Here is an 18,866-nt window from a genome sequence, read left to right as displayed (position 1 = left end):
TTCACCATGTCTATTATGAAGGGAATATTTTCAGTGTTTTTTCTTTCAACAAAAATTTAATCTATTTGTTCTACTCAAATATGACATCACAACCTATGAGACATAGAACTACCCGTGTTGTGTCATCAATCACTTTCAACTTGAGACTCTGAGTTTAAGGATGGTATTAATCACTTCCGTCCTTCACTCTCCACATTTCATGATAAGGAAATAGATTTCTAAAGCAGGAAAGAAATTACCAAACACTGGGTAATTACTTGAAATTGCAGGACAAGAAGCTAGGTGTCATGGAATAAAAAATGGCTTTCATAAGCTTAAAGCACCCTGCAGCTGATCAACCCTAATTTTACAGATACAAGACTATAGGCATTGAGAAGGCAAATGGCTAGCTGAGGTTGTGAAGTTAGACAAGCACGATTACATTTAAAACATATTTATTTTGTGAGCATCCATGTATACATAAGGCAGGAGCCATTTTGAGGACAGAGGACAACTTGTAGTGTTGTTTCTGTCTTTGTACCCATGTGAGTGATATGGGGATTGAACTCAGTTCGTCAAGCTTGGCAGTAGGTATCTTTATTCACTAAACCAGTTCCCAGTCCTGAGATGCCTTTTTAATGATGCATATTACAATAATTCAGTAGAGGTAAATTCAGGGATGTTTTAGGGATTCCAATGAACCGGACATTTGTATGTCTCTAATATCACATTTACATTTAATCACTTGGACTATTAGAGAGGCGATTGGATGAACCTAATGGATGGGATGAATACTCTTATTAACAGAACACAGGGAGATGCCTTTCCCTTTCTAACACGTGAAGCCCACGGTACAGACTAGGAGCAAAGAAATTCTACTGGACACCACCTTTACCAACGCCTTTATCTTAAACCCTCCAGCCTCCAGAAAAATGTCATTATATGGCTCTTTATGAACCACGAATTCTTAGCATCTGACCAAGTTGACTTCAGTAAAATTATTAAGTATATATCCAAATTTCAAACTCCTCTTTCCCAAAACAACACTGGCGAGCCTAGCAAGTTAGCAAAAATCTTTGTTAAGAATATAGAATAGCGCTCACCATAGGGTCTGTGTTCCAAAGCCACACCTCAGTTCCCCCACTATCAGAATACCATACTAGTGGTTCTTAACTAGTAAAGGCTAAAGAGAACCTTTACTTTCCCACTATCCTCAGCAACCTAGGTCTTTTACTGTATTCACCAATGCCCATTGTACATCAGTTTTTCTTCCATCCTTCCTGCCTAACTGCCTTCCTTTCTTACTTCTTTTTGTTTCAAATCTCTTTCTGTTTATTTCTTTTGTGTCTGTGGACATTCACTGGGACGTGGCATGGCAGATGTATGGACACAACAGGGCAGCTAATAAGAGTATGTTCTTTCTTCATTATGTGAGTCCCAGGGATGGAACTTAAGGTTGTCAAGATTAGCAACAAATACTTTGACAGACTCAGCTATCTCATTGATGCCTTTTGTTTCTCTTGCCAAGGCACACAATCCAGTAATTCTGATTATTATTGAATGGCGATATTTCCAGTTGCAATGGTACCTTATATTTTCTTCATTCAATTTTCATTTATCTTTTAACATGATGATTATGTGATGTCTGTATTACCTAATGGCATTTAAAATATGTGTCTTTTCTCACTGTCTAATCTTACCTGGTTTTCAAGTTAATTTCTTTTTGTCTATCCCCACATAAAGTAACTATGCATTTTGAGGGCTACTCCAGCCTACATACTCCATTCTTTCCCTGTGTTCTTCTAATCCTCTTACTGCAATTGTATGAATACACAGAGCTTGAGTTGAATCTTTATTATTAATAGGCCCACATTCTTCTTTTTCTTTTCTTACCTCCAGGTGGTTCAGAGTCGACTGTACAGTGCTATACAAACAACCACTTGTAACTGAGAGCATTAAAGGCAGTGTCATAAGTACTTATGTTTATAGGCAAGGCTCTGAAATTTTAATTGTACTGATGTGTAAGGAGGGGTAGGCATTACAATATGGCTGTCTTCCTTTATTGCTCTCTTTTTTTTCCCCTCTGAGCAAAGATCACTGAGGCTGGCTTTCACGGTCTATACAGGCTGATCAATAACGCCTCATGATCCTTCTGTCTCTACCTCCTCCCCAGCACTAAAGTTAGAAATGTGTGACCACACACTCAGATGTTTACTTAGGTTCTAAAAATCAAAACTCAGGTCCTTATGCTTGCGTGACAAGCACCATACCCACGGAGATGTCTCTCCAGCTCTGTATGCATGTTTTTATAGTCACTGAAAACCCTAGCAGTGTATACATGACCTGGATGTATGTTACTAGCTGACCACTATATTTTGTTACTGTGCTTTAGACTTGATCTAATCCCTTGGAGGGAGGTTCAAATTAGTAGCCTCATTTAATCTACCACTACTTGTATAAAGTTTGCAAAAGTTGCTGAAGAATTAATAGCTTTTGGACAGGAATCCTAACATTCATATTCATTACATTCATATTCATCTACCAGAGAATAAAGCTCATTTCTTGGCATATAATAAAACTCAACAGCTGTTTCTCGAATGAATGGTTGAGTAGATAGATAAATAAATTGTATTAGCTTACAAATAATAAGAGGTTCACATCAGATGGTTTTTTTCCCCAAATGAACTGTTTATGTGTTTTTGAAGATTTTAGTAATATTTGTTAAGAGCGTGTTTGAAAATTCTGTTGGCTTCTTTTAAATCCCTTTCTTGGCAAAACTTGCTTTAGTGTTAAGGAAAACAAGCCCATAAAACATACAAAACACTATAATCATGCAATTTATCACTTTTAAACATGTGGATATTATTCCAGTGTGTTTACAATGCCTGTGCAGAAGCTTACAAGTGGTCTTCAAGTACCGAAGAAACTTTACATGTGTAAGTGCTATGTGGGCATTTATTCTTGCTCTGCGTCATTTCGTGCTTCACTGAAAACCACAATGTGCTCAACTTTCCATGGCTATTCTATTTGACGCCGTGAACCAGTTTTTAGCCGAGTACACTCTTAGACTTAAAAGTTAAATCTCCAGGATACCCACATGTGAGGAGAAAAGAAACTCAATATTGTATGCACATGTAAATTTTTAAAAAGAATCATTTATGAGACAATTATAAATGAATAAAATGACTATGGGAGAATCTATTGTTTAATCTATCTCGGTTGAAAATTTTATTTCTCAATCATTAACAAACTTAAGTATATCTCTTTGATTAGTGGCTTTGCAGCAATGTAACATCTCAAAATACTATAAATTATATAACAGCAACTCATGATTAAAATAGACCTCTGTTATTTATGGAGCAATTTATTTTTCCTATGAATAATACTGAATTATTTTGTTTCATATGAAAGTAAAGGTCACAGAAATGTATAATTATTTCAGATGTAGAGGCTCCATGTGTTTACGGGACTCCATTGTGTGATCTGGCCTCACTTGAGACCACCCGAATAACAAACTTTGGTATGCTGGATTCATCTTTTACCAAAAATTTGATAGATTTTTCATGCCAAGCCTTTAGGGAATTTCTGAAGTAAACTGTGGGTCAATTTACCCACATGACAACCATTTATCAGTGCGTGTGTATATGTGTGCACGCACACTTTTGTGTGTATACTATGTTTTGTGTTGCTTATTATGTACTTGTTTTGAGTGTATAGAAGTGTGTGTTAGTACATATATATGAGTGTGCATGCAGAAAATGGGTTGAGGTCACGTGTTTGCCTAGATCTCAGTCCACATTATTGTTTGAAATAATTTTTTTTTCTGAATCCCATTTTATGTAGGCTAGATGGCTCTTGAACTTCAGGGATTGAGCAGTGACTGTTTTCTCCATGGCTAACTGCTGTTATAGAAGAGTGTTTCAGTCTTTGGTTTTTATTTGGATGGTGGGGATCCAAACTCAGGTCCAGCCTTCATGGTGGTGCACTGAACTTCTTAGTGACCAAGCCAGAAAATGGGCTTCAGCATTGCATTAAGTGAAATGGGTTGTGCTGATGTACACAGGGTCTGCTTGGTACTTAGAAAATAAAAACCTACCTAAGATGGTGTATCTATTGTTTAAAGGAAACTTATCCAAAATAAAGACAGTACATCTTATTTTAAAAATATTATGGCCTGAAAAAATTATACATATATATCTTGATCAAAAATGCTTCAAAAAAATCTGAACACGTAAAATTGATTAGAAGTAAAAAGATAAAAAAAATACTTCTACCCAATCATATTTTATTTTTAAAATGTACTAGATTTTATTCACTGTTCTGTAAGCTTGGCTCTCATATGATGGAGTAAACATATTACATCTGAAATACTGGATTTTTTTTACAGTTTATTATAAATCACATTTGATTTGTTTATATATATATAAACAAAATAAAGGTACTGTGTATATTTCTTAAAGAAAGCCAACACAAAATAAAGGTGATATATATATTATTTTAATGATACTAAATTTTAAAATATTCTAATATTATTGATTGTTATTTTCCTTCGTGTTTAATATTCCCTCGAATAGTACACATACTTTAGATATATCTGGACATATTTTAGTTATCATTCCCTGGAATGAAAAAAATAGTTTTATATTTAATATTTAAATCCATAAAATTTTAATTATATAGTGAAAGAAATGGTAGACCTAAGAAATACTCTCCTGATTGAATGATCATGGTTCTCTGTTCTAGTTTTAATTCCCCATTCTCTCTGGGGGAAGAACTTTCTATACTTATACAGGTTTCACCCCTGAAAATTAATACTCCTATAATGTTAATAATTATCTGTGAAATAGGGATCTACTAATTTGTATTATTTTGAACCCATGATCTAGATTCTCTTGATCAGAAATGCTTCAAAAAAAAAATCCGAACACATAAAATTGATTAGAAGTACAAAGAGAAAAAAATTACTTATACCCAGTCATATATTATTTTTAAAATATACTAGATTTTATTCACTGTCCTGTAAGCTTGGCTCTGTCATATGATGGAGTAAACATATTAAATCTGAAATACTGGATTTTTTTTTACGGTTTATTATAAATCACATTTGATTTTTAGCAATGACTAATCCCTTTCTTTCAGAAAACTCAAAACAATGCAAGGCATAGCCTGAAAAAGAGTACATGCAAAGAGAAAACGAAGAATGTTTTAAAAAGGCATTAAAGCACCAGACAGTGCTGGCCCATGCCTTTAGTCTCAGCACTTGGGAGGCAGAGGCAGGAAGATCTCTGAGTTCGAGACCAGCCTAGTCTACAGAGTAACTTCCAGGACAGCCAAGGCTACACGGGGAAACCCTGTCTTGAAAAAGCAAAAACCAAACAAACAAACAAAATGTGTTAAAGCTTTTAAACAAAAACTGATTAAAGTGGAATAGTTTATCAAAATTAGGGGCCTCAGTCACCCCCTTAAACCAATCGATGGCTGGGACCTTTATATAGACTCTATTTTCATGAAAATATATTTGAATACTAAAATAGTATAGGTTTACTGTATATCCAAGTAAACTTAAAATAAACCATCACTAGTAGAAAAATAACCTGAGAAGCACCTTGCATAAGATATATTATTATAACCATATGAGATATAATTGTATATACATTGTTGTGTGTCCATATACATGTATAACTTATATGACTATCATTACCTTACATGCAGTCAAATGTCAGGATTAATGAAGAGAACAGATGAAAAATTCATAGGTACATAATATAATTTCAAATTACTAACTTATCAGAATATAATAAGCCCGAATTTTAATTTTGAAATAAAGCTTGGCAGATGCTATCAGAACTTAGTTTAAATGTTATGAGGAATGAAAATTAAGTGAAATCTTCTATGATAAATTGTCAGACATACTTCAAGTGAGGATCTGGGGAGTACAGGGGTACTACCAAAAATCTACAGAAAGAAAAATAAAGCAGTGCAATGTGGTAGCAAGGTGTATCAAAGTAGGAAATTATCTAAAATTCATTGATTTTGACTATTTTGTTATACTTCTTTGAGTAATAGTACAATTTGAGGATAAAGATTTCTTCTTCTTCTTCTTCTTCTTCTTCTTCTTCTTCTTCTTCTTCTTCTTATTATTATTATTATTATTATTATTATTGAAGAAAAATAAACTGTGCCTTATTCACCAGAGATGATAACCTGGGGCTTACTAAAGTTGTAACTATGATTATCATAGTAGATTATAGTAATAGCTCAGTCAATTAATGATAAAACTCCATATTATATTTTTTGTCTGCTGTTACTGTATACATCAATGTACTACCATTGTAGAGGTTTGGTGAGCATGGGCCCCTCCATGTAGCTTTCAACTCTCCTGATCCTTGCCTTCGTCTTCCTACACCATGTTTGTTTATTTATTTATTCATTCATTTAGTTTTTAAAGCATCTTTTGTTAAAGATTTATTCATTTAATTTATATAAGTACACTGTTAATGTCTTCATTCACACCAGAAGAGGGTATCGGGATCCCATTACAGATGCTTGTGAGCCACCATGTGGTTGCTGGGAATTGAACTCAGGACGGGTGAAAGAGCAGTAGTGCTCTTAATCTCTGAGCCTCTCTCCAGCCCCTCTTTTCTCTTCTTTTCTTTTCTTTTTCTTTCTCTTTCTTTATTTTCTTTCTTTCTTTTATTTTTCTTTAGGCTTTCTCTGTGTAGACCTGGCTGTCCTAAAATTCTCTCTGTAGAAAGGCTGGCCTTGACCTCACAGAGATCTGACTACATCTGCCTCCCAAGTGCTGGGATTAAGGCTATGTGCCTGCTGTGGCTGCGTATCTTTTTAAAAATAACTCCTTTTTCAGGAATATTTTTTATATTTTATCTCAATCACATCACAGATCTCAAAGTCTTCCCAATGGTCGGTTGATACTGTTTAATACTTCTGGTTGCATATTCTTGCAACGCGAAGTAGTGACTTTGAAGTGGGCAAAGGAATTTCCCTTCGTATTTTTGGTATGTACCCCGGAAGGCCATTGCAGATTTAATTATCCTCTCTACCCTGCCTGTTAACAATATAATTATCCGATGTCTGTTTTTAATGTTCTCAGATTCCTGAGTGCTGAGTTTTAAGACTTGGTGCACTCTTTCATTTTGATTGACGTTGTCAAAAGATACATCACCATTATTATTTCAAACAATCCTTTGAACAACTCTGCCTCTTGGGTAAGTCAGAGACACGCATGAAGTTCAGGTCAGCTACTTCTGATATATAAGCCACTAGTTTGTCTTAAGATATTGCCTTTTGTTCTATGACACTAGGGGAGAATCACTGAACTTTCCCTTCATTCTGACCAAGTCGTTCTCTCCTACCTCTGTTTTCCTACCACCTTGGTGTAGGACATAATTCCCTGCTGTAGTGGTGGGAACGATAATGCTATAAATATTTATTGCTGATGTTTGCGTTCAAGTAATTCATTCCTAGCACTTGAGAGCCAGCTAGTAAGTGTTAAGAATTTCCATTGTCTTATTCCTTCTATCATGTGTTGCAATGGATCTCACATTGTGGTTATTTCTTATTCTGATATTTTTGTAAGCTATTCATTAGTGTTTCAAAAATTTGATGTTTTGATCTTTATACTTTTATGTTATATCCTAACTTATGTCCCGAAATTTTTGGAATTATATTCTGAGTCTGGTTTTATGACCCTCTCTGATTTCATTCTCTCACTTTTATTGTCTGTGTTCTACCAGGATTACTGTATAAACTAGTGTCCATGCATACTATACATCTATGGGTCATAGCAAATTTACTTCGGTAGAGATGTAACTCATTCGCATTACTGTATTCCATTTAAAGATGTTTCCAGAGTTCACAGAGCAAGCCTCTTGCCTTGTCTCAAGGAGATGAAGAGCGTCTCGATTCCTGTGTTCTCAGTCACAGGACCACGTCCTCTTTCTTGCTTCGAAGTTTCCAATATCCTGTTATCCTCTCCTGTAACTGTGATCCTTATTAATCGTGGACATCTCCTCCTCCCTTTGAGAACTTGTCCACTCACATGAAGTTTAATTATTCTTTATTATTTAATTATTCTTGACTTTATGCTGTAATCCTGCGGCTGCTGCAGACTGTTCAGCCCCTGCTCTATGCAAGACCACCCGAGGCCTGAGGGGACACCTAAGTGGAGGGGGTTTTACACAACATCCATCTCTTAGGTTTCAAGTGGCCACATTTGTGTGTGATCACTGTAGAACAAAAATGGAATGTCTTTTTAAAAGTTTCTTTTGACATATGTAATCATTTTCCTGAGTCCCTGTTTATCATGAATTATAATTCTTATTATTATGGACATGTTAAACATCCCCATTGGAGTTTTTGACATTTGGAAGATTGGAAAAATTATGATAATGTGAAAACTGATACAATTTGGGATTTTTTTTCTTGTAAATTTAATTAGCAGAAAATGTAGAATTAAATTTAGTAATTGCTGAAAAATTATAGCAACTACATGTGAACTCACTTATTCAAGTACTTGGCAACATTTGAAACAGCATTCAGAAAACTATTTCTGTTGAGGTCCATAACTACTTTGTGTGTGTGTGTGTGTGTGTGTGTGTGTGTGTGCGCAACATATATACAAACAAAACAAAATATATATGTATATATGTTGTATATTATAGATATTTTATAAGTCATTATTCACTAGATATCTTTTATTTACATGTAATTTTTACATTGTATCACCTAAGTTTCATGCTTTTGTTTTTGACCACAAAACTTAATGACCTTTTTTATCTTTTTTATGTTGTCAATTTTAATTGTAGGAATTTCATTTAACCAAGTGCTGAAATATCATTAAAATTATTCTTTTTTGAAGTACTCTTGCTGAAATTCAGGGTATTAGAATTAAAGGAGATGTGGAGTTTATATTTCTTTGGGCTTCCAATGATACTTTCACTGACAACCATTTTGGACTGAATTTTCAGCCACATTTCTATTGGTTAAATCAATGTGTTGGCATGTACCGATGACACAGAGAAAACAGAAAGAAAATGCTGCCACAGACTCCATTGAAGGATGGAAAATTGGTAATACCTGCTTTATGGCAACGATTTTAGTGATCAAGTATTTGCCGAAACCATTGCCAAATGTGTAGAAGCATGAGCTCTGTACCCCATCTGTGATTAAGAAACACGTTAAATGGTCCTTAGTCTGCATTAACTTCTTCCTCAGAATTCACTGGATGTGAATCATTTTTATGTTTTAGTTTTCAAAAGATCATTTTTTCTTGTAACCATTGGGATGTAAAGAAGAAATTCCTATTTATCATCTACTTAAAATTCAGTGCCATTTCCATATTTATTATATAGGGTACATATAGTTTCTATTGAGCTAATGTTTTTCTAATAAAAGGGATAGATGATGTTAACTCATCTGCATGGGCTGAAACCTATTGGTTTCTCTCACTGGGTTGGTGATTACTCAGTATCTAAGGTTCTAAAGTCAATTTTAGACATTCCTTCAGGCTGAGCTCTGAGTTTTGCTCTGTAGCTTCAGATTCAGTCTATTAAAACCAATTTATTCATTCTTTGATAATTTCTGTGGATTAGGGACCTGGGAATGATTACATTATATGCATATGTCGCAGTTAAACAAAGGCAGTCTGAGGGTGGTGGGGCTTCCAGGCTTCCTCACTGACTCCTTACTTCGAAGTACCAGTGGCTGTCAGCAGAGAGCCTCAGTTCCTCTGGCCCTTCCTCCATTGTTGGCCTGCCTGAGTTTCATTAATATTTGGGCTGAAACTGCCTTGTGATTTCATTGAACTATTCTGGAAAACTCTTCAGTCATTGCTTCCACACCACATGCATCAGAAGCGAGTCACTAAGGGTAACCACGGACAAGGAAAAAGGCAGTGAGAATGGAAGAGTAGGAAAGACTCGTAGACAAAGTAAAAACTACTGCATAACCAACACTCTTTAAAAGCAATAGAACAGCCTATACTCCCTACCCAGGTTACCTTATCTACAGCTCTGAGCTTTTAAAGGTCTCTGTAAATTCAGCTCCTACAAAGTTTGCTCCTAGCAGCGTATATCAACCCTCTGTCTATGCCAGGGACTTGTTTCTTATCCTTGTTTCTCCCTTACCTTGTGAGTTTAACCATCAAATCTTATGGCTGCTTTGTTCTTTAACATAGACTCGATATGTTCTTTACTGTTACTGTCTTAAAGGAATGACCTTCTTTCATTTAATTAAGACAAATTAGCTTTCTATTCTGCATTTCTTCTGCATTCTTACCAAAGAAATTGCTTGGCAGAATCATTATTTTTAAAAATCTATTCAAAACGTAATGGAGGGAGTAAACAATAAATATAAATGTGGACTGTTCTGACTTCTTCCAGTTATAACAAATATCACAGGATGCAGATACTAGCCCTGTTTTATAGACATTTGTGTATAACCATTTTTAAAATTATATCATTGCACATGAAGGAAAGAGTGCTTTTTTCACATCTCCTGCAACTATTTAAAATCCTATCTCTCACTGCTCTGACAGGTGGCTTAGTTCATATAGTCTACATAGTCCTGGCATAAGCAGTGCCCTTTGGTTGAGTCTCTCTAGTGAATAAGTATCAGATTCCTCCAAAGGATCGATCAGTGTTCACTCCACTTTTGCTTCTCTATCCTTGGCCTCTTCTTCAGTAGACCACTCCTGTGCTAATTACATATGACTGTGGTTCTAGTCTGTCGACTGCTCCCGAAATCTACATTTATGATCCAGTAATTGTGCACACACAGGTGTTATTCTGACATCTTGCACTCAGTATGTATAAAGCAGAATTATTTATATTACTTTATGTAGTATCAACAAAGTCAGTGCTGGTCTTTTAATCTGCTTGGTTTTTACATCTTGCTGACAATCTTCTCCTAACCACCAACCATGCCCTATATAACACTTCTCTATTGGAAAGTCTCATTTTTATACCTTACAGTTAGCCTGGAGAGTTTCTAATTCCTAATTGGGGCTCAGGAGAAAATATCTAAGTCCGGTTTGGTGTCTAGCTTCTAGCCTCCTGTCTCTCCCTGTGTAATCATTAAATGCATGGGTCCACTAAAGTTTATACCAGCAGGTGTTATTGATCAGGTCTGATGACCGTGGAGAGAGCCCAAAGAGGGAACCACAAAAATAGAGATTTTTAATAAAGGAATGCCTAAGGGTTCTAAAAAATAAGAAAAATTATGAAAATGAGTAATTATCCTATCATTAAACCTTATGCAAAATATATTTTTTCATAAAAATAATATACTGTATTTTCAGAGATTACAGAGTTTCTAATATTTTGGGATATACATATGTGAATAATTTTGTAAATATTAGGTGTATGTAGCATGGAATTGTGGCATATTCTAAGACTCTTCTCTCTCTCTCTCTCTCTCTCTCTCTTTCTCTCTATGCATTTATATATACATATATATCCCTCTCCCTCTCCCTCTCTCTCCCCATACTTCATACATAGACACACACAATGCACACCCCTCCCACACACATAATGTACACTCATGTGTGCATTGTGTGTGTGTGTGTGTGTGTGTGCATTGTTTCTAAATCTAAAAGAAGAGAAAAATAAACAAAAACTTTAAAAGCAGCTCTCATGGAACTAGAAGCACTGTGCAGCCAGAAGTATTTTTCTAAAATTCTTTTTGTCATAATCGTTTGTGAAGACATTTAGCATGACTCTAAGAAGCCACTTGAATAGCTAACTAGGTAATATAGTCTCCAGAAATGCATTTCTTCAAAACACACACATCATTTGTGGAGTGAAGTTTTTCATTGGGTTACCAAAATGACTAAATTTTAAAAGAAAGAAAGCTTCCACAGTTGGAACTTGGAGCTTTATATAAAATATCACATGTGAGTGTGTGTGTGTGTGTGTGTGTGTGTGTGTGTGTGTAAAGGTGTGTTTATGTATATATAGAGAGAAGGGGAGGAGCGAATGAGAGATGGTGTGGTTGAGAGAGAGGAGAGGCAGTCATCTTTGTAGGTCCAAAGAAAATTTAGTCCTTCACATTTTAGGACTCTGCATCTGTCTAGTGTTTGGATCTTAATGATATTTTTGACAGTGGCAACCCAGATTAAAGCTATGTCAATGTTTTGACAAAACTGACTGATGAGTTTAATCAGCCAAATTGTCCACTTAGTCCAACAGGATCTCTGTCGGCGTGGATTGCTTATGTGTTCTGTTTTTGTTAAATTAACTCGATTCCAACCTAACTGAGGAAGTCAGCATAATATGGCCAGACAAATGGGGCATTCAGACAATTTACAAACTAGTTCTTCTTAAATAGCTAGACCAAGGTTCAGGTATAGCTTGTTTTAAGGCGCTACAAAACATATGTGTCTAAGTAAATTTTATAAAAACAGGAACACCCATATGATCCCATTTAAGAGACAAAAATCATGAAACTGGATTCACTTTTATCTTCCAGTTCTTTCTTTACTCTAAAATTCAAATAAGAAAAATGTCTTTCTTCATGCGGAGAGATTCTTATTATTAGAGAAATATGAATGCTTAGACAGCCATATGAATTTCTCGATTGAAGGCAGGGATGTTTTAATTTAGGAAGAGTAGATACTGAATGACTCTGTGTGACTATGCCCTGACAAAATATTGACTCAAAACAAGGTAAGAGAATGACATTATGGTCAGATTCTCAAGATGATAACATCTATGATAATAATCTTGATGTCTGTGATCAGTGTTTGCAATTTGTGTGCGTGTGCATGCACATGCGTGTGTGTGTGTGTGTGTGTGTGTGTGAGAGAGAGAGAGAGAGAGAGAGAGAGAGAGAGAGAGAGAGAGAGAGAAGGAAAATAGAACATAACTGAGATATATGGTATGTTGGAAGGCAGCCATTCTGGAATCAGGCTACAATGAAGGCAGAAGAACTTTTAATTTTTTTTAATTTAAATTTATTTTTAATTATGTGTAAACATGCATGCCTTTTTCTGGATACGTATGCACAAGTGTAGATACCCTAAGTGGCCAAGAGATGATATCAGATCCTCAGGATCTGCAGTCACAGGCAGTTAAGAACCCTTTGATGTAGGTGCTGGGAAGTAAACTCAGACCCTCTAGAAGAGAAGGGGTTGTGCTTGGTCTCCGTCGCATCCCTCCAGCCCCAGCCAGAAGTACTTTAAGTGATCTGCTCAGAAGTTTTACATGGAGTCTATAAATAAGAAATAACAGGAACAAGACAAAAGTTATGTCATTCTAAACTTTAAAATAATAGATGTTTTTCAAAAAGAGAAATCACCATTTCAAAAGTCGAAAGGGTCATAGCATCCGGCTTCTTCTGCTTCTTCTCTTCCCATCTCGGCTTCCCCCCACAGACCTCTCTTCCATATGTCATCCTCAGAAAAAGAACCCAAAAATCCATATATTGTAAAGACTTAATTTTATGGATGGACACACTCAGGAAGTAACCAACTGTGCAAATTTAATCTTGCCATTACGTAAAAATATTTAAAAATCTACTTATTTCGTAGTTGGAAAATACTTCAACTATAATTTCAACTATGTGTTTTTAGAAAAACTTGGTTAGTTTTTAATGACATATAAACATTTGCTTATCTTCCAGAGATGTACTGGCAAGGGACGGGAAAATGTTAATATCAACACAAAAAGATAGCTATCTTAGGTAGCAAAATTAAATATATATGTGTACCAATCATTTTAACGTGTGAGAACCAGAACATTCGTGAGGATAAATATGAATTTTTCTTAATATTGCAAGACTTTTACAATATACCAAGCACAGACTTTGGCAAGCAATTCACGAGAGAGAGAGAGAGAGAGAGAGAGAGAGAGAGAGAGAGAGAGAGAGTGTTAGTTCATTAAAATAAACACATGATGCCACTGTTATCAATTTGGCTAAGAGGAAAATTGATTCCATTTAATTTAGAAAGGTAATGTGGCATTAGTTAACTATGTATTTTTATTGCTTTAAAAAACAAGTATCTACATTTGACATGCTTCTCCTGAAAATATCAGTTTCATTTGTAAAACTTCAGAATACGTTTTTGGCACCATAAGAACGAAATAAATGGCAGCTTAGACTTTTAAGAAGTTATTGGTACAGTTAGATTGAGGGAAGTTGTCATTTGTTATTACTGGAAAGAAAAGTACCCCTTAAAATATTATATTTCCTAGCTGTTCTAGCCCTTGTTCAGGTTAACACAGGTACTGGAAAAGCAAATGTATGTAATGTCTTTGGATGTGCAGTGATGATGGTGTCTTTTTTTACCTCTTCCTGTAGCTTTCAGCCGCGCCCCAATTCCCATGGCAGTGGTCCGCAGAGAGCTCTCCTGTGAGAGCTACCCCATTGAGCTACGCTGTCCAGGCACAGACGTCATCATGATCGAGAGCGCCAACTACGGGAGGACAGATGACAAGATCTGTGACTCGGACCCTGCTCAGATGGAGAATATTCGGTGTTATCTGCCAGATGCCTATAAGATTATGTCTCAAAGGTATGGTGCCTAAGACCTCTTCCTTTCATGGGTATCAAAAGTCAGTGTAAATTTGCTCGACAGACAGTGTGGATAAGGGTATCAGGTAGTGGGTGTTTTAGAAGAATTCAAGTTTCCACTGAAGATCACACCCCTATCACTGGAGTGGCCGTGTTACAATCAGCACCATGAACTTGGAAAACAGTAAGCTCAGTAGCGTTATTAGTAAGTTTAATGTAGTAGGCCTAGTGTTGTGTTCTGCTAGGGTTCTCTAAAAATGGATTGGTTATAATAGAGACAAAATTTTCTCTTAAATGTGGAAATAGTCTTCTTCACAATTACTTTTTAATTATGTAAGAATTAGGAATACAAATAATATAGAAGACAAAAAGCCACGTTAGGGCCAGTGATTACAAGCAGTTGATGCTCTTACAGAAGACCCAAGTTTGGTTCCAAGCACCGACATGGAAACCAAACACTAACTATTGCCTGTAACTACAGTTTTAGGGGTTCTGATGATCTCTTCTGGCCTCCTTTTGCACTTGGACACCTGTGGTGCATATACAGAATAGCCAACACACACACATAAATGAAAGTAAAATAAATCAATAAAAATAAAATAAGCAAAATAAGCAATTTATGTAATTATCAATCAGAGCACAGTAATATGTAATTGATAAAAAATGTTTAACCTTGTAAAACTGAAGAAAATACTAATTGGCAGTACAGTTTTTGAAAAGGATTATGTTTGACTATTTAAATTATTACCATGTCAAAACTTATAAACTAAGGTACCATGTAATTTCATGAGATAAGGAAACTGTTTGATTCTAAAAAAATAGGTCTATGGATATCTATAACAAAGAAGATTTAAGATTTGTCATAATAAAAATTCCTTATATGTTAATTATATATGTGTACATGATGTATGTATATATACATATATATGCATATAGAGAGACAGAGGGAGAAGAGAAACATATATTACACATTTGTTCATTACTATAATCATTACTTGGGAATAGTTATTCACTTTATCTTAATACTTCCTATTTTATCAGGGTTATTAGTTATTAAGAAATTCATCAATGAGTGATGAATTTATTGAACGCCTATTATAATTGAATAGGTGCATTTTTCATAAGTATTTTTTACTCAGACATGATTTATCATTATGGTGTTATTAAGGCATTATTAAATATGAGAAGAAATTATAACTTGGAGGAAACTAAATAACTTGCCCAAACATAAACACAACACAATGCACGCTGGTCTGTACCTAATCCCCAGAGTTAAATAAGTTACACATAAAAAAGAGTTCGAATCTTCGCTATTCTGGCTATGAAACCCATGCTTACTTTAGCTATTTATCTCCTTATAAAATCTTTTATTATTGTGCATGTACAATGTGCAGGAAGTACACATATGTCATGATGGATGAACAGCACTCAGAGGATCCTTTTTAGGGAGTTGGTTCTCTCCTTCCAGCTTCCCCTGGATTCAGGGATTAAATTGAAATCTCTAGCCTTGTAAGGCAAATATCTTTATGCATTGCATTGCCTCACTGGCCTCAATTTATCACTTAGTGTTTAAGTTATTTTGTATGTTTATGTGTGCTCATAGGCTATTCGAGTCAATAACTTTAGGTTAATGCCGGATGTATAATAGAAATGTATATTAATAGAAATCACAACATCTATGTCTGATGAGCACGTCATTTAAAGGATGCAGGAGGGATAATTCACGTTGCATGTATTGTAGGCTTTGGTTTGTCTGTTGATAAAAGAGTAACTTATGCTAAAGCAGGTGCTGAAGAAATATAAGATACGGAAGTTCAGGATTCATTTGATAAAAGCTGGATAATTGGGATTGGGGATTTAGCTCAGCGGTAGAGCGCTTGCCTAGCAAGCGCAAGGCCCTGGGTTCGGTCCCCAGCTCCGAAAAAAAAGAAAAAAGAAAAAAAAAAGCTGGATAATTCTTTACTTGTATGTCTTCATTATATAAAATTGACAAGGGTCCATCAAGTCTGGGTAAAATTAAAATGTTATAAAAAGATTTCAGTCTTTTCTTTCTATTCTGGTGTAATATTTACTCTGGAAATGTTTACTATAAGTGGCATAGTAGCAAAATCATTATTTCAGTTGGGTAATCAAACATATGTCTATTCCATAGTAGGTGTAGTTTTTTTTTAGGTAGCACAGGTTTTCTGGTGTTAAGGGGTAATTGGTATTTAACAGAAGCATGCACTTCATTAGTTTGGTTCCATAAAAGACTTCCCTTACATTTTTTAGTCCATTCACCAATACCATTCCAAAATAATCCATAATCATGTAATTATTACAAGAATTAATAATAAGGGACCGTCTCAATTTGTTGAAGTACATAGGCTGCATAGGCATAGAGCCACATCTGTAGGAGGAACCTCCCTTCAACACTAAATCCTTGGAGTAAATTCTCCTGGTAAATTCTTAATGGAGACTTTTCAAGTTGCCCGAAATAACTGTGGTCATTCCTCTTTGTACTGTCCAGTGTAGTATGTTTTCAGTTTCCAAAACAAATGTTTTGATCCTCGCAGAGATTACTCTGGGTCCCTGTTGTTAGATGGCCAAGGTTACCCAGCTTTTTTATAATTAACTATTATGATGTCATGCCAACCACATTAAATAATGGAAATAATAACCAGCTATGACATCAGGAATGCTGATAGCAGAGATATGCTGATCAGATGAATACATTTAACATGAAATAAAAATGGAAAGCGCCTTCTGGAGTGTGCACTAGATAAATGGATTTTTGTTGTCAAATTTAAGCTTTTAAAAAGATTGTTTCAGGGTATAAATATTAAGTATGTCTTGAGGGAGGATTATTACTAAGTATGAAAGTTATTATTACTATACCCTTGCATAAACTTGTGAAAAAGCCTTTCTAACTTGTTCCTTTAAATCTCAAAGCTTAGACAGATGAGACAAAGAGACACATGAAATACACTTTGTGTTAAATTTGGACAAGTTGCATAAACTAAAGTATGAGCTAACTTTTAAGTATGAAAAATTTGTGCATTGAAATAAAGGAAATATGAGAGCAGATACCCTCATTGGTCTGATGCCATTTGGTTCAGACCTCAAAATTGCCCAGACATGAGGCTGAAATGGTTTTGGTCCCTTGGTACCATCTGGGGTACACACACACACACACACACACACACACACACACACACGCACGCACGCACGCACGCACGCAAATTGTACCTCCATGTTCTAAATCTGAATGATCTCATGTCATGGGTCCCATCTCGTCAGCCTTCTTAATATTTCACATTTATTGTTCTTTTTTTTCATGTTAAAAGATTAGCTCAAATGATGACGTCCATTTATCCTTCAGAAACTTCACATCTTCTTTATTGTGTGTGTCCATCAGGTAGTCCAAATTATAGCACAGCTGGTTCTCTTTGTCTAATTGGATGCTTTGAGAATTCTGAATGAATGTTCTTATCCAGGAACCACCTTAGCATCCTTATGCTCGTCATCATGTTCATTAACAATTCTCTCAACACTGATACTCGCATGGCTTCTATTCTTTTCATGTTGTGTCTGTAGAGTTTAGAGATGTCTTAGAAGAAACACTCAACAACGTGCAGGACTTCAGGAAGTTTCCATCCATGTGGACTTCGCCTTCAGCTATTAACTATGATACTTGAGTCATTCACTAAGCCAGCTCTTGAAAGTATACAAGTGGTGCTTACTGTGACAGTCAGGTTCGATGGATAAATAAACCGAGTCTGGTTTCTGCACATAAAATACTTGGGCTGATGAAATGCAGCCAACAGGATCGTTTGCTCAGCATTCTCTTCTCCACTCCTTTACGTTTACTGAGGAAATCAGAACAGGAGGTTTCATTCTAGTAGGTAATATCAGAGAGCCCTTTGGGCAGGAAGGCATTAACACTGGCTCACTTAACGTGCATGCTGTGTCCGTGGAAGTAGACTGGATGAACAGGCAGAGCGGCCTCCTTCTGTCTCCTACATTGGCTGTTGAACTTACTGGTGCTCAACTTACGGGTGCTCTGTTCAGGATGTCCCCGCATTTTATTCGGCCCAGTCCTCTACAAATATGTCAGTGCTTGGGATTAAACTATCCTTTTAAAACAACGGCTTTTCAATTGGGGACACAGGACATCGAGATACCATAGAAATACTAGATGATACACAAGTTTGATAAGTTTCTTCATTTAATTTTTGACCTGGAGCCCCTATTACAAATTTGACACCGATTCCTTCTCAATGTAAGGAGTCTGAATGTCACGTGCATTGACATTTAAGTTGTCTTTTTAGAATATATCACAGCATATGTGGTCTCATAGTCCTATTTTACATGCGCCT

General features: G+C 35.7%; 1 protein-coding gene across 26 annotated transcripts in view; it reads left to right on the top strand.

Moving 5' to 3' along the window:
* The window catches only part of Adgrl3 (adhesion G protein-coupled receptor L3), a 767,242-nt gene that overhangs the window by 334,182 nt on the left and 414,194 nt on the right, over window positions 1-18,866 (top strand). For all 26 annotated transcript variants that reach the window (XM_063272835.1, XM_063272833.1, XM_063272832.1 and 23 more), the window contains one exon: window positions 14,296-14,509. In XM_063272835.1, coding sequence (XP_063128905.1) covers window positions 14,296-14,509 — 214 coding nt within the window. The remainder of the gene's footprint in view (window positions 1-14,295; window positions 14,510-18,866) is intronic.

Source organism: Rattus norvegicus, chromosome 14, assembly GCF_036323735.1.
Source record: "Rattus norvegicus strain BN/NHsdMcwi chromosome 14, GRCr8, whole genome shotgun sequence".
In the NCBI taxonomy this organism is placed as follows: domain Eukaryota; kingdom Metazoa; phylum Chordata; class Mammalia; order Rodentia; family Muridae; genus Rattus; species Rattus norvegicus.
Note: the sequence above shows the minus strand (reverse complement) of the source record. Positions and strands in the feature narration are given on the sequence as shown.